At 38.6% G+C, this 15,978-nt stretch overlaps 1 protein-coding gene across 1 annotated transcript in view; it reads right to left on the bottom strand.

Moving 5' to 3' along the window:
- The window catches only part of CLSTN2 (calsyntenin 2), a 939,093-nt gene extending 930,479 nt beyond the window's left edge, over nt 1-8,614 (bottom strand). Inside the window, exon 1 of the mRNA XM_074301665.1 lies at nt 8,263-8,614. Within this exon, the coding sequence (XP_074157766.1) occupies nt 8,263-8,374 (112 nt within the window). The 5' untranslated portion in view covers nt 8,375-8,614. The remainder of the gene's footprint in view (nt 1-8,262) is intronic.
- Between the last annotated feature and the right edge of the window lie 7,364 nt (nt 8,615-15,978).

Genomic DNA, 15,978 nt, shown 5'->3' with positions numbered 1-15,978 from the left:
TTCATGATGTTAATGAACTATATCTTTTTACAGAGTGATTAATTTATAGAAATGTGATTATTTTCCTAATGTTATAGATGGATCAGATTCTTTTATTAATGTATTTAACTTCATAGTAAAATTCAGCATTTTATAAATTAAAATAATAAATCAAAGATTCTTATAATGGTTATATTTCATCAATTATAAGAAGACATGCATTAGATTAACATTTATCTGCTTTAATTAATTTGCTGCAATGCAGTTATACATGCAAATTGGGAAATGACACATCTACTTGACATAATATTAACCATTTTGACTTGTTCTTCACTGAAAATTTATGAGTCTGCAACTGCTGTTGCTGCATTCAACATGTAACCATGGTGACCACCAGCTGTGTGACATATGCAGACTATACATCAAAAAACTAGAAAAGGAATGATGTTAAGTTCAAGTTTCTCCTGAAAGCAAAATTAAACTTTTAAAATAATTTTAACAGAATAAAAAATAATTCATTTTGAATTAAAAAGTCCCATGCAAATGTCTGAATATTATTGTTGTATTTACACAATGTTTCTATGAATTTTAAAGGCTTTTGACATCTGATATTTCATTATACCTCACAGTAAGGTAGAATAGGGTGGATAAATCAGCCACAGCTATAACATTTCACAAACTGGGAAACTGAGAGATTAAGTGCTACTTCCAGTAATAACACACATTTACATAGTTTCTTATGTTTTGCAAAGTATTTTCATACAACTCTGAACTAGATAGTATAAAATTATTATCCCTCATTTTACAGATATATAAACAAACTATAGCACAGAAGGAAGGTGACTTGATTGTTATCACACAACAAGTCAACAGTACAAGTAGGATAGAACCTAGATTCCCTAACTCCCAATATTTAGCTTTTTTCATGATATCACACCATTTACATTCCTGAACATCTAGAAAAGTAGTCCAGTCCATTATATAAATAAGCATAGCTTATTTATATAATGTAAGCAATTTGCAAGGGACATTACAAAAATGTCTAACCAAAATTATACCCCCACAGAGGTTCTGTGAATATATATCTTCCAGTGGTAGCTACTCTGTACAAATCTATAAGATTAAGACAATTTGAAAAAAAATTGAAATGACGAAAGCAGAATTCAAACTTTACTTAAGAGAGAACTTTAATGACATGCTATTGCCTGCCCCCACTGGATATAATCTGGTGTCTAAGAAAATGGAAAGTTATCAGTTTCCTTCCACTAAATCTATTGAACTAGATAATAGACATACATGTATGTGTATATGCATATATATGTGTAAGTATGTTTTATATATGTATATTTTTGTACATACGTATCTTAAATGAATGGATAACAAATCAAAGGAGAGCAGATATATGAAATGCAATAGCTATAAGTAAGCATGTGATAATATAAAGAAAACTATATAAATTTCTGGATGAATGCAAAGTGTAGAAGTGTGGTAAAAGAGCCAGGTAAGTGAAGAAAGTTGATTTCCTGGAGCAGGGGTTCTTAACTTTTTTTGTATCAGCCTTGGGCAGTCTGATGAAGTCCATAGACTCTTCCCAGAATAATGTTTTTAAATTCATAAAATAAAACACATAGGATTACAAATCTTATTTCAATTATGTTGAAATGCAGTTCTTATAATTTGTTCTTAAAGTGCACAACCCAAATGAAGAATGCTTAGTGCAGAAGAGTAGAAATTTAATCTAGATCATTAGAATGGTAGTTTTGAGATAATGCAGAGTTTGGGCCAGGGAATGTATTTTTTGGCAGAAACATCTTGTCAAAAGACATGAAAGCAGAATGGCTAAGGTTTATAGGACAATACCTTCAACCCATAAGCAACAATCCATATCTGCCAGTATAATAAGCACACATCAGGAAAATTTCCCCCAGGAAATACTTTTTTCCTACAATTCTGCATTATTTTCTGGGGATCTTGAGGTAGGGAACCATAATAAGCAGCTCTGGTTTTGCCCTTGCTTTTATAGCTGCTCCTTGTTGAGTTTTGGGTATAAGGTGGCTCACATGGCAAAAGGAGTAATATAAAAGGTAAACCAATTGATGATTTTTAGAAATCCTTGTTCTTTAGTGAAAGAAATTTTCTATTAATTCCACTGGGAGTCATATTATACAATCCCCTTTTTCTACAGATGAGGAAACTGAGGTCTAGAAATTGATTTGCTCATTGCTATAGAGTATTTAATTGATAGAATTAGGTCTCAAATCCAGATGTTCAAACTCCATTTCCAACCCTCTTTTTACTACCTTCCTGGCTTTCTGGGCCACCTAGACAGTGCAGTGGATAGAGGGTTGGTCAGGCTGGAAGTCAGAAAGATCCATTTTCCTGAGTTCAGATCTGTCCTCAGACCCTTACTAACTGTGCGATCCTGGTCAAGTCACTTTACTCTGCTTCAGTTTCCTTCTCTGTAAAATGAGTTGGAGAAAGAAATGGAAAGCCTCTTCAATGTCTTTACCAAGAAATCATCAGATGGGGTCAAGAAAACTGAAAATGACTGTGCAACATCTATACATTCTGTTCTTAACTGTTCCACTTGGAATATCCCACTCTTCTATGCCTATCCAAATTTGAATTATCTTTCAAGGCCCAAATTGAGTCTCACCTTTTTCATTAAACCTTCCCTGCCTAATCCCTCAGCCCACAAGACCTCTTCTTGTCTCTGAAACATTGCAGACACTTAATATATACTAGCTGACCAAACTTTCCTGAACTCTTCCTGTACTCCAGAATTCTCCATGCAATTTGTCTATGGGACTTAGCAAAGTTGTGAAGTAGGCAGAACGTGATTTCAACAACTCTTTATTTTTGTGTCTGATCTCAATGCTTCCAGGGTTCTCATTCTAACTTCTAGCTACCTCGATTTTCCCTTCTCCCCTTTCAGCTGAGATGTTTTTCAGTGGTTAGCAGAAATACTTTCTTACTTTTCATTTCTATTAAAATCTCCAAATCATGTGACCATAAATAAGTTGTATTAAAATGTTAAAGGATGATAATGAAATTTGTTCCCCTCCAGAATTAATTTACAATTTAACAGAAGCCTTCAATGTCTCAACAGAAGAAAAAATAACTTTCTAATTTCTAGAGTGAGGCAAGTCAGGGAAAGAGATAGGAAAGAGTTTTCTGACTAAAGATTAGGATCACAGAATCATAGAACTAAGCAAGAATGAACCTTATAGGCCATCTAATCCAAATCCCTTCATTTTATAAATAAAAAGACAGAGAGGAATCCAGAGATTAAATGATTTTGCCATGGGCAAAGACAGAAGCTAAATTTGAACCAAGGCCTTTGGCTCCAGTTCGAATATTCTTTCCACTTTTTTTCCCTATATAAGCCTTAAGTTCAGAGAAACAAGCAACTTATGAAGATCACTGTGTGGTAATAACTTTCATAGATAAAATTAGAACTCAGCTCTCCCTACCTCTAGTGCCAATGCCTTTTTATTGTGCCACTCTTAAAACTAGGAGCAAGCTGTTTCAAATTACCTATCAGAAATGGTTATTATGATATTCTTTCAGAAAAAAAATAAGTTGTTTTTTTAAGGATGCTTTTTCCTTTGGGGTATTTATTGAAATCTCACTGTTTCAAGCCCAAAATGACATTTTGGGGGAAAAAAGTTGACTTTGGGTAATTCTCCCAAAGCATTTCAAACCATTTACATCCCTTCAGCAAGTGCTTAAGGCTGTAGCTCTTTGAATAGTTAGAGAAATCCTTTGAGCTTCTGTGAGAGAGAAAGTAACATCTGCTGTTTCTGGCAGCAAAAGTTTTGATTTGCTCAGATAAGAGTGATTGCAGACTTACCTTGTTGCCTTCTCTTTTAAATGATCCTGCATGCCCACATTGCTTTGGGCAGTATCATCACTAAAGGAGGTAGCAACACAGGTAAATAATAAGGTCTGACTCCAACAGAGACAGTTCAGGCTTAGAGAGTCATCAGTGCTTCCCACATCCCCTAGCGCTTAGGCTTACAATTCCTGGCACTAAAACGCAAGATGAGGCTCAGCGGACTATATTAGAAAAGAAACCTCAGTACTGAATCTGAATTATAGCTGTCTGAGAATCAGGGAGCACTATGCCTGGGGCTTCTTATTCTCTTGTAAAGATGCCCAGATATCTTCTTCCCCACCCCCCCCTTTCTCCTCTTTTCTGCCTTTTCAAATCTGACCCCTTCTCAAAGGTCTAGTTCAAGTACCATCTACTTCAAGAAGTGTTTTTCGATTATTCCTGACCACAATCACCTCTTTTCCCCCCTCAGCTTGGAGTCCCTAGCACATAGTTTAGCACTTAACTCGATTGTATTTTAATTGTTAGAAATATTTAAATGCTGTCCCTGTAACTGACTATAAACCAAATATGCTTAGTATAATATTTTTTGAAACACTAATACTGGTTTGGACTCAGCAGTCTTTCAAAGACTTGATGATTGATTGCTTAAATATTCTCTTGAATGACCTATATGTTCAAGGTGTTAGGAGTCAAATAAGTAGCATATAAATGAATTATCAATGCATAGTATTGAGCCCTCTCTAAATTTAGTTTACATGGTAACTAAATCCTATAAGAAGGTTAATTGTCTTCCTTCTTCCTTTACCTCTTGGGTAAAACATATCTTTTTTTTTGGGGGGGGGGGGCGGATCATCTGGACCCAGCACTCTCCCATTATTCTTGCCCACAAAAATAGGCAAGTTATATAATACAGTTTCTACATGTACTCCAATATAAACATACTAATATTATTGTATGGTCAGTATACTGTGAAGGGGTGTGTGTGTGTGTGTGTGTGTGTGTGTGTGTGTGTGAGTGAGAGAGAGAGAGAGAGAGAGAGAGAGAGAGAGAGAGAGAGAGAGAGAGAGAAAGTGTGCTGATGGTACATGGTACAGTAACTACTTTTCTACTACATTTTTTTTTTTTTAAATTCTAGAGTAGCAAAGCACTGAGAGAATTGTGATGCTGTGAAACTCAAAACATTTATCGGGGATTATCTGCTCTATTCCCTACAGCAAGATGCAAAGAGCACAAAAGCAGCACAAACTGTGCACAGCAGACACGACATCTTACAAGGACTTCAAACCAGGGAGCAGTGAGTTTCTAGACTGCAGTCCTAAAGAGGCTTTCAACTCTTTGTAAACCAGTTTAACTCTAGGCTTCAAATCTGTTCCTACAGATGAATACAGTATGGTATTGTGTGATAGAAGAAAGCAATCTCACCACTACCACCCCCCCAATCTTCCAGGCATACCATTCTCAATCTTTTCCTATGTTATTGACAGGAATAATAGTGATGTTAGTCACACAAAAGTTAAAAAAAAAAAAGGTTGGTAAAGCGGAGGCAGGATACATTATAAGTGAAAATGTTCTTTATTATCTTTAATATTATTTGAACCATTTTTGAGATCTGGAAACCCCAAAATGCATGGAAAGTGGAAAGGAAACCTAGTCCTGTAAACACCAACTAAAATGTCATAATAAATGTCTCTGTTTTTATCAACCATTACACATTTGTCTAAAAAATTATTGCAGCAAAAAAAAAAAAAATGCTCTTTGCAGCCACCCAGTGGTTGGATGGAAAAGAAACCAAATATAAAAAAAATGGAATTCAAGGGACACCTGTTCTGAGCCACTCACTAATAGAATACTTTATGTCCTCAAAGAAAAATATATCTTTACTTTAAAACTGCAGAACACATACAAAACAAAGATCCCCAAAACAGTTAATATAACTATTTCTGAAGAAATAAAACGTTGTTATCATTATTATCATGTTTCATCTTGTTCTTTAAAGAAAAAAAAAACTGTTCAGACTACTGGGACTAAGCATCATGGATGTAAACAAAACAAAAAGCAGTATTGAACACATCCAAAGTTACTGAATGAGGCTAATTTTGGGCCATGTGAACTTTCACAACAAACACAGGAATCACTGCTTGAGTTGCAAGTTTCTGTTCGTGAATTTATTATTTGGAATTTAACAAAGTGAGCCAAATGATCAGAAAATATGAACTAGCCTGTTCCAACAAGTGTGAGGATAGTTGAGGGAAGAAGCCCTTTACATTTTGTCTTCCAAGAATGCCATCAAATCTGGCATTCTAAAAAGAACTATTTCTCTTTAGGTTGGTTACTCCTTACTTAACAACAATAGGGATGCATTTTTATAAGCACTACAACTCCCATCTTTAAAAAGAAGAAGAAGAAGAAGAAGAAGAAGAAGAAGAAGAAGAAGAAGAAGAAGAAGAAGAAGAAGAAGAAGAAGAAGAAGAAGAAGAAGAAGAAGAAGAAGAAGAAGAAGAAGAAGAAGAAGAAGAAGAAGAAGAAGAAGAAGAAGAAGAAGAAGAAGAAGAAGAAGAAGAAGAAGAAGAAGAAGAAGAAGAAGAAGAAGAAGAAGAAGAAGAAGAAGAAGAAGAAGAAGAAGAAGAAGAAGAAGAAGAAGAAGAAGAAGAAGAAGAAGAAGAAGAAGAAGAAGAAGAAGAAGAAGAAGAAGAAGAAGAAGAAGAAGAAGAAGAAGAAGAAGAAGAAGAAGAAGAAGAAGAAGAAGAAGAACTACCTCAAGCATGCAAAGAAACTCTTGGAATAAATTAGAAGGTTTTCTTCCCTCTGAAAATGTTTTAAAACTATACACATGTGACTTATATAACAATGAATAAATGGAATTAATCGCACTTTCTCAATCTGTTAAAACAAGAAAGAAAAGCAGAGAGAGAGGCAGAGCCGTTAACTCTCCAGCTCTTGTACAATCTCCCTGAAGACTAATTACTACCAGAGATTTTTTTCACTTCTCCTGTACCCCTTTTAGTTCTAGTTCAGACAACCTTCATGCGGGTTTGCTTTGATATCATGTCTCGTTTTCTGATATGCTCAACCATGCCCTTGTCACCCCTCCCTCGTTCCTCTTTTTTTTAAATAGCAAAATAAGATTTCGCGATCGATTTAACACCTCAAATCCTTTCTGGAAGCAGGCTTCTTTCCCAGTTTTTCTCCCTGGTTTCCTGTGAGCCCCAACCTAATCCTGAGTCTGCCTTGTCAACAGCAAGAAAAAGCAACAGGTTATACCCATGCTGCATTGAAGTAGCCTACTCTGCTTTTCACCCAGCGGCTCCTCTCAGCCAGTCCGAGGTATCCCGACCTCTAGAGCCCTCGCCCACCTACCCAATTCCTGCCAAAGGGCGGCAAGCACAGAATTTGCCAATTTCAAACCCGACAACTCCCCACCCCCTTCCTCGGAAGCCCTAAGGCCTCGCCTGGAGGCAGCTATTAGATTTGCGTGGGAGGAGCGTACTCCAATCTACTCCGTACACTCGAGGCTAGTAGCTGCAACCTTAACAAAGGGCGAGGTGCTCGCCTGGGGACGAGGACAGTTGGGTCATTCAAAGGTATTTCTCAGAGACAAGAATTAGGGGAAGGATGGAGATCGCCGAGATTGCGGTTTGACATTTAGCTCCTTGGACCAGACTACTCGGCTACTTTTACTAGCTCGGCGAGGTCAGGCATTTCCTCAGGAGACTCGCACCTTCCACAAACACTCGGGACATCGGTGTCTCAAACTTTTTGTCCTCGTCTGCTTCTGCATCTCTATGGCATATTCAGTTGTTCATCCATCAGTCATCTGAGGAAAAGGAGCGAACACCTGTCTCGCCTTTCCTTGGAAGGGACCTTCCACAACAACCCTACCCCCTGCTAGACCAGTTACTTTGGGTCTCTGGGTAACACTCCCCACCCCCGCATCTTCGAGGCTCCATTATTGGGACTAAATCAGATTCCTCCCTCCCCCAAGGGCGGAAAGTGTCGGAACATCAAAGTTGAGTTGGTCTCCCAGGCTTTTTTTTTTTTTTTTTTTAATTGCACTCTCTCTCCCCTTAAAGCCGGTCCTCTCTGACTTCCCACCCCACATCCTCCCACGTACAAATAGGTCAGTGCCGGGTGGCCGCCAGCTGAGTCTCCGAGGGCTCCGTTTGCTGTATGAGCAGGTTACTGGGGTGGGGTGGGGAGGGAAGACCCGGAAAGGCCAAAAATGATGGGGAACTGCCAAAGAGCGGGGCGCGCGCGAGTACAACCGAGAAAGGGGAGAAAGAGGGGAAACGAAGCTATTGCATTCGCCTCGATCACTTGGCTTCCCTTAGCTCGGACCCAGGAGACCCCGCTCTTTTGCAGACAGCCCCCCACTCCGCCCCACCCGCCACTCACATCGCCCCACTCTGTCAGGAGAAGGAAACTTCCCCGCCGTCCTCTGCACCCACCTTTAGCCGCGAGAAGGCGGCGACGGCGGCTGCTGCCGCCGCCGCTGCTGCTGCTGCTCCCCACGCCCAGCGAGAGCAGGACTGGCACCCACCATAGCATCCCCAGCAGCATCCTGGAGGCTGGAGCGACCGAGCGCGCCCACGGGCTGCAGCCCACTCGGACTCCTAGCAAACCCGGTGCTCGACACGGAGAAGGAGCTGCTCGCTGCAGAGCCGTGCGGCCGGCCTCCCTGGGCTGCCTGCGCTCCGGACACCGCTGAAGCTGCTGCCGCCCCTGCCGCCCCGCTGCTCCTCCAAACCCAGCTTCAGCGGACACCGCTCCCGTGGCTGGCAATAGCGCTCACTGCCGCGGACCCGAAGCTGCTCTGGCGCTCACCCTGGGACGGCCCGTGACGTCACAGGGAGGTGGCTCGTGCATATTCATGAGCAGCGGACACTGAGCTTGTCGGGCTCCTAGATCGTGTTCCACGGAGGAACCTAGAGACAGCCACACGCCCTCCCGAAGTTTCCTCCTCCAGCCTCTCTCTCCTCTCCCTCCCCCATCGCCTTCTGCCTTTCCCTGCCCAACCTTCAGCTGCCTCCTTCACCTGTCCCAGGCCACTGAGCATGCCCAACTTGTGATCCCTTCTCCCTAGCTTAGGGGTGCCTCCGCTGGCAGGCGCCCCTCACTCACTCTCTGGACACCCAGGCCATTGCAGAAGCTGGAGATGGAAGTTTTAAAGTGGGGGCGGGGGAGGGGTAAAAAGCGAAGGACGGATTGTTCTCTGCTCCACGATCGCGGAACAAGTGCAGGTGGGGTCACCTGAAGGAAACCCGCCTGCTCCCCTTTTCCTCCCCTCGATCTAGCAGCAGTGTCCTGCTTAATGCAGCTGGTTCTGTGTTGGTTCTCCTGCCCAGTGGCCTGTTCTACAGAAGGTTTGTCCTGTTGGGTGGGAGGTGCCTTTGCTTGACTCGACAACAGAAAACAACGATGTAGTTGAGATTTGCACAGAGTAAAAATTAAGGTGAGACCTGGACAGGGAGTCTTACAGGAGAGCTGAAGGTAAGGGAGGGACTACAGCTTGGTTACATAGATTGGAGCTGAGAGGGACCTGAGAAGTTGTCTAGTACAAACACTCCCATTTGCAGATAGGGAAACCGAGACCCGCAAACATGTCTTGCTCAAAGTCAGCTAAAGAGCAAACGGCCTCTATAATTTTCAGGACCATGGAGAGTAAACAGCTCTGTATTAAGACTAGTCACTTCAGTGATAGAGTAGATGGAGCCCTAGGCTGAGAGTTCAAATCAAACAGACACTGTCTATGTGATCTTAGATAAGTCATGTTTGCCTCATTTTTCATATCTGTAAAATGGAGATAATAATGCCATATAGTTGCCATAAGCATTATATCAGATATTTGTAAAGCACCAAGTATATATTAAGAACTATATTGTACTAGATATTATGATTGGTGTTATTAATTATTAGTATTATTCCTAGAGGTAACAAGAATTCACTGTTTATCCAGTAGTCAAACTTGTATTTTAGAAAAATCTCTTCTACAATTGCACTTAGTGTAGGTTAGAGTGGGGGGGAGCCTTGATCAGAGAGACTAATGAGGAGGGCTGTTCTAACAGTTCAGATTAGAAGGGATAAGGACATCAATTAGAGTGTGGCTGTGTGAGTAAAGAAAGTGACTTATGTCAGATGTTGTAGAGATAGAAATAACAGAATATGACATTTCATTAGATATGTGGATTCAGTTTAAATGAGGAATTGAAGATTACTGTGAAGTATCAAACTTGAGGGACTGGACAATGATGATGGTGTCATGAGCAGTAACAGGTAAATTCAAAGGATGTTTGAAGGGGTGAGATCACTAATTCTATTTAGGACCAATATCCAGTTCTAAATGGCCTCTACACAATTGGTGGTAAAAGCAAAAATGAAACTTAAGAAACTTGAGAAACAAAAAGAAAACTTAGGAAAGATACTGAAATGGATATTGATGGGGTATCACATTGAAACCATAGAAAATAATAAAATCATCAAATGAGGGAGTACAGGGAGAAAAGAGAAGAGAATGCAGGACATAGCCTTAGTGTTATACACCTACAGTGAGTGTATGATGTAGACAGAAGAAATGGAAAATAAGAGGTCAGACAGTTAGTTAGGCAACTTTGAGAAAGAAGTTGATTCTCACAACAGCCCTGAGTTCTTTTTATGCCAGTATTGCAGACAATGAAACTGAGGTTCACAAAGTTTAAGTGAGAAGTCCAAAGTCACATAGCTCATAAGAATCTGAGGAAGAGTGCAAACCCAGACGTTTTAAATTCTCTTCAGAACATCTAAATTCATTCCTTCATTCATTTGATAAACATTTATTGTCTTCTCTATGTAGAGCAAACAGTCTAATGAGGAATAAAACACCTACATACAGTCTGGTATAATAGGAAGAGCATTGACCTTAAAAGTGAGACTTAGATTGAAGTCCAGCCCCATGAATGGTCATGACCCTTTTTCTTCATTTGCAGAATGAGGATAATAACATTTGGATGAGTATTTCTATTGTCCATCTCTTATGTAACCCCTTTCCACAGCTACCACCTTTGTTCAGGCCCTCATCCCCTCTCACTTAAATTATTGCAACAGTTTCTTATTTGGTATCTCTTCCTCAAGTCTTTTATCACTTCAGTTCATCCATCCTATATGCTACTACCAAAGAAAATTTCTTTTAAGTGCAAGTCTGACCAGGTGACTCCCCCACTCAACCATGTCCAGCTGCTTCCCATTGCCTCTAGAAGAAAAAATACCTCCTCCCTTTAGTTTTGAAAATCCTAAGGAACTTGACCCCAATTTAGCTTTTCAGCCTCATTTTTCTCCCTTTTGCCATTGTCCAGCCAAATGGGTCTTCTCTCTATTTCTCACATAGAGCACAGAATCTCCTACTTCCATGCCTGGAATAAACTCATTCATACAGTCCTTTGTTTCCTTTAACATGTACTTCAGACACTATTTACTGCATCAAGTCTTTCTACCACCAACTCCTATTGCCCTCCTTCTGAAATTACTTTGCATTTACCTACTTGTTTATACTTTATTTACTTTATATTTATGTTTCATATATATACATATATATGCATATATATATATATATATATATATGTTTAAATGCACTTGTCTTCCTTCACCACCTCCACTACCATCCATTACAAAGAAAGCTCTTTTAGAGTAGGAATGTTTCATTCTTTCTACCTGCATCCCCCGTGCCTGGCATATAATAAGCATTTAATAAGTACTTGACTGATCAATTGCTTGAGAGAGGGGAAAAAAAGAATGAGTCCAAGTGCACCTATTATGTGCCAGACACCTTTCAAAGTACAAATATTACCTTATTTGACTCTCTCAGCAATAAGAAAACTAAAGCAAACAAACCAAATGATTTGCTCAGAGTCACACTGCTAGTGTCTGAGGTCACATTTGGGCTCAGGTTTTCCTGACTCAAGACCCAAAGCTCTAATGATTCTCCCACAAACTAGCTAGCTCATAAGTGCTTTTAAGAATTGTTATAAAATAGAATATTACACAAATATGTTGATGTATCATAGAATAAAGTGCTTTGTGAGGTCTGAAGGAATTAGTTATTATCAAAAATAAAAAGGGTACATGAGCTGGACCTGAAAAGATGGATGGAAATTAAACTGGTAAAAGAGAAGGTGTCTAAGGCACCCTGGACCTAGAAGAAAACAACAAAAGCAGAGGAGAAAAGTCATATGGAGTTCTCAGCTACAAAATAGTCTACATTTCATATGTCTCCTCTTCTGAGATGGGAACTAAATACCTTTTTATTTGAATAGGGAGAGTAGATATAAAGTCTCTCAGGTGCATTCAGGAATAAAAATCAAATGATGTGAAAAGATTATAATAACAACTCTCTCTTATGCAGTCTCTACCACAATCTTTTCATTTGTCCAGCTTCATCTCTGCCCTATGGAATCACACTGCAGAGCTGGGAAGAAATAAAACTCAAAAACATTCAGAGTAGTAGAAAGAGGATTGATTATACTTGAAATCAGAAGGGCTGGATTCATGTCCTTGAAGATAATGTGTATATCTGGAAGGGTGTTGAGAGATGAGAAAACTGGGGAATAGAGAGAAGGAGGTACTTTTAGAGGGATGTGTGGATTGAGATTTAGGAGGGAGGATGTTTGGAGGGGGTGTGGATTGAGATTGGGAAGGGGTAGGAAAAGGGGATGCTCTGAAAAGGGGGTGAAATGGGGAAGAAGATAAGATAACAGGGATAGGGTAAAAGAAAGGCTTCGAGAAAATAGTGAGTAAAAATAAGATGGAGTAAAATTCACAAATATTATTTATAACTTTGAATGTAAATGGAATGTTTATAGTTTTCCTTTGCTTTTCATCAGCTATATGATCTTGGATAGGGCATAATATTTCAGAGCCTCATTTACCTATATGTAAAATAGTAATAATAACTATAATTATTGTAAATACCTCTTTTATAAGATTATCATAAGAAAGCACTATGTAAATCTAAGCTATTATTATAATTGTCCTTTTTGGGTTACTTAGCAATATTAATTGGAATTTCCATTTAGAGCTGATTTTATAGATGAGGGAATTAAAACTCAAAGATTGGAAAATTTGTCCAAGGTGCACAATAAGTCAGTAAGAGAGCTGAGATTCAGACTCAGTTCTCCTGAAACCAAATGTAACAATGTTTTCACTACACTATATGCTGGATTAATTCTGACTATTCCCTAATTTCAGTTCTATTGAACATTATCACATACAATTGTAAAGGTCCTGAACTTTTACAATGAAATTTAGCATGTAAAATAAAAATAGTAACGATAACAAGCTTTAACATGAACCCTTTAGAGTCTGTGATGTGCTTTATAAATATATTTTCATTTTATTTTCACAGTAACTTTGTACAGCTGCTACTAAAGATATGTTTCTTCATTTTATGGATGAGGAAATAAAGGCACAGAGAGGTTATATATTCTTAAACAATTATAAAGTTAGTAAATATCAGAGAATGAAGCAATACCCGGGTCTTCCTGACTCTAGTTTTAATGCTTTAGCCATCTTACTATCCAAAGAATTTTAAGGAGAAGCAGATAGGTAGCTTAGAGAGAAGCACAAGAAGAATACTTAATAATAATAATATTGTTATTGTTGTTTGTTGTTTGCTCTCCAAGAGGACTATGACATCAAGGAGTTGATGCCATGATATGCAACTGAATTGGATTGAAGTTCAGGAAGGCTGTGTAAGGTCACCTGCCTCTGCCTCACTTTCTCCTCCAGAACCATCTGGGTCCAGTGGCCAGAAAAATATCAGGATGACTAGAGATGGCCCTGGATGAAATGGGAGATCTTGACTTTTCAAACTAAGGTCTTCAACAGGTCTCACTTTGACTGAAGTCACACTCATTCAGGGATTAAGGCTATGTGGCAATTGAAGCAAGAATCTCCTCTTTCAAAAAAATTATAAATAAATGAATAAACATATCTGGGAGGGGAACACCTTCAGGGTTTCTGGCCAAAGCAAAAATGACTGCTATTTATATTCAATCAGAGTCAATCAGATCAAACAATGATCACATTTTTAGTGCCCAAAAGATCTGCTCTCTATAGCAGGTTTTCATTTTATGATAACTCTAGTTGCATATGTTATAGTGAAGGCTCCAAGCTTACATAGAAAAGTAACCCACATGAGGCACAATTTTCAAACCTTGCCTAGGGCACACAAACACCTTGTCCTGGCTCTGTGTAATATATTGAAAAACTCAATAAACACAACCCAGCACCATCTGTCTCTAGAGAAGAGCCTCACAGTGACTCACATTGGGATTTTCTTATTTTCTTTCCCCACCACTCTTCTAAATCTTGGGAAAATCAATTCATCCTTAGCTAGTATTTTTGAGGAAAGGCAAGAAGAGCTAAAATCCAATGTGAGAATGGATAAATATACAAAGTTCACTCCTAGGAAGATAAGAGAAATAGAAAACATGGTATAGTTCCAGAGAAACTGAGGTAAGACAGAGATTGGATTTTAATCTTTTAATGTAGAGAGTTTTAGACTAGCCAACCAGATGGGACTCTTGTCCAAAGCATTCGGCACAGAAGAATTGAGTCAGGGAACTTATATAGGGTTTTAGCTAATTGGGGTTTGTAAGCAGGATACAGGATTGAGAATGCAATTAGTCTAACATTTTGTAGCTGTTGTTATCTTAACCTGAGAGAGAGAGAGAGAGAGAGAGAGAGAGAGAGAGAGAGAGAGAGAGAGAGAGAGAGAGAGAGAGAGCCTGGAGAGAGGAGTTAACTTGGTATTTATAGCTTGGGATTGTGGCTCAGGCCCTATCAGACAGGGGAGGAGGACCATTTTTAGATAAATAGGGGCTATAATTTAGATTTTTAGGCAGGAGGTAAGTAGCATAATTCTATTCCCAGGGTAGTTTTGGACAATGGAATCAAAGTGGTGGACATCTAGATATTGTTTTTCTTTTCCATTGTGTCACAGTGGTATGTGAGGATGGTCAGAGCTTCAAAGTTTTTCCTGAGCTCTTTTTCCTAATGACAAGGACCCTTCGAGGGTTAGGAGAAGGGGACAGGAAAGTGGCTCTACAATGGACCCCATGTTGTAGAAATGTATAGTTTAGTAACTATACAATCCAAATCTTCTGAGACATTTCCAATTTCATATATATAATATTATTCAAATTCAAATATACAAATATAATATACATTACTATCATAGATGAATATCTCAGAAATTTAAATATTTTGGCAAAAAAGTTACTGAATCCAAGTGATAAGCAAGATGGTGAATTTAAGAATGATAGGAGGGGCAGCTAGATGAAACTGTGGATAGAGCAGCAACCTTGGATTTAAGAGGATCTGAGTCTAAATCTGGTCTCAGACACTTAGCACTTGTGTATGTGATCTTGGGCAAATCACTCAACTCCAACTACCTATTTTAAAAAAAGAAGAAATGATAGGAAATATCTATAAATACATATACATAGAGAGAGACACATATAGATATAAATGTTGCAAAAGTTGGAGAATCACAATCTGAAAATAACTCCTGAAAATATGTAATTACTAGCCTCAAATTATACAAATCTCTACTTATGTGTGCATATGGTATATATGTTGAAATCAACCAAAAAAAATTATTTTGAGAAGGGTGAAGCCAGATAGCAAGAAGGTCCCTGGAGTATGAAAGCAGGTAGCAAATGTTTAGCAATTGGATTTCTAGGGAAAAAAGCAAAACGTACATACAATAGAAATTTAAGTTTAATCTGAATTATTAATATTTTCCTCATCACTTTCTTAAATATAGATCATCAAAAACAAGAAACCAAGGCTATCATTTATATTATTTATTGATTTCCAAGGTATAATTGCTCACATTGAAAATTTGGGTCTCTTAGCAGACTTCTGTCATGTAATTGTAGGGAGAGTAGAAAGAGGATCTAGCTGTGTAATAAATTCCTATTATTCTATTTTGCTAACTACAATTTCTATATTGATGAAAGATTTAAAGGAGTATCATTGCTGCTATAAGTTTCAGCACTTTGAGGGTAAAACTCCATTAGCTGACTCTAGTTACAATTCTATGAAGTTCTATGCACATTTCAGGTAGTGGTGACAATTCTAATCACAAAGTTCATGAATTCATGCCATTATTTAAAAAAAGAAACAAACAA

The sequence above is a fragment of the Sminthopsis crassicaudata genome, chromosome 3 (assembly GCF_048593235.1).
Source record: "Sminthopsis crassicaudata isolate SCR6 chromosome 3, ASM4859323v1, whole genome shotgun sequence".
Taxonomy (NCBI): Eukaryota; Metazoa; Chordata; class Mammalia; order Dasyuromorphia; family Dasyuridae; genus Sminthopsis; species Sminthopsis crassicaudata.
This window is presented reverse-complemented; position numbering and strand designations above follow the sequence as displayed.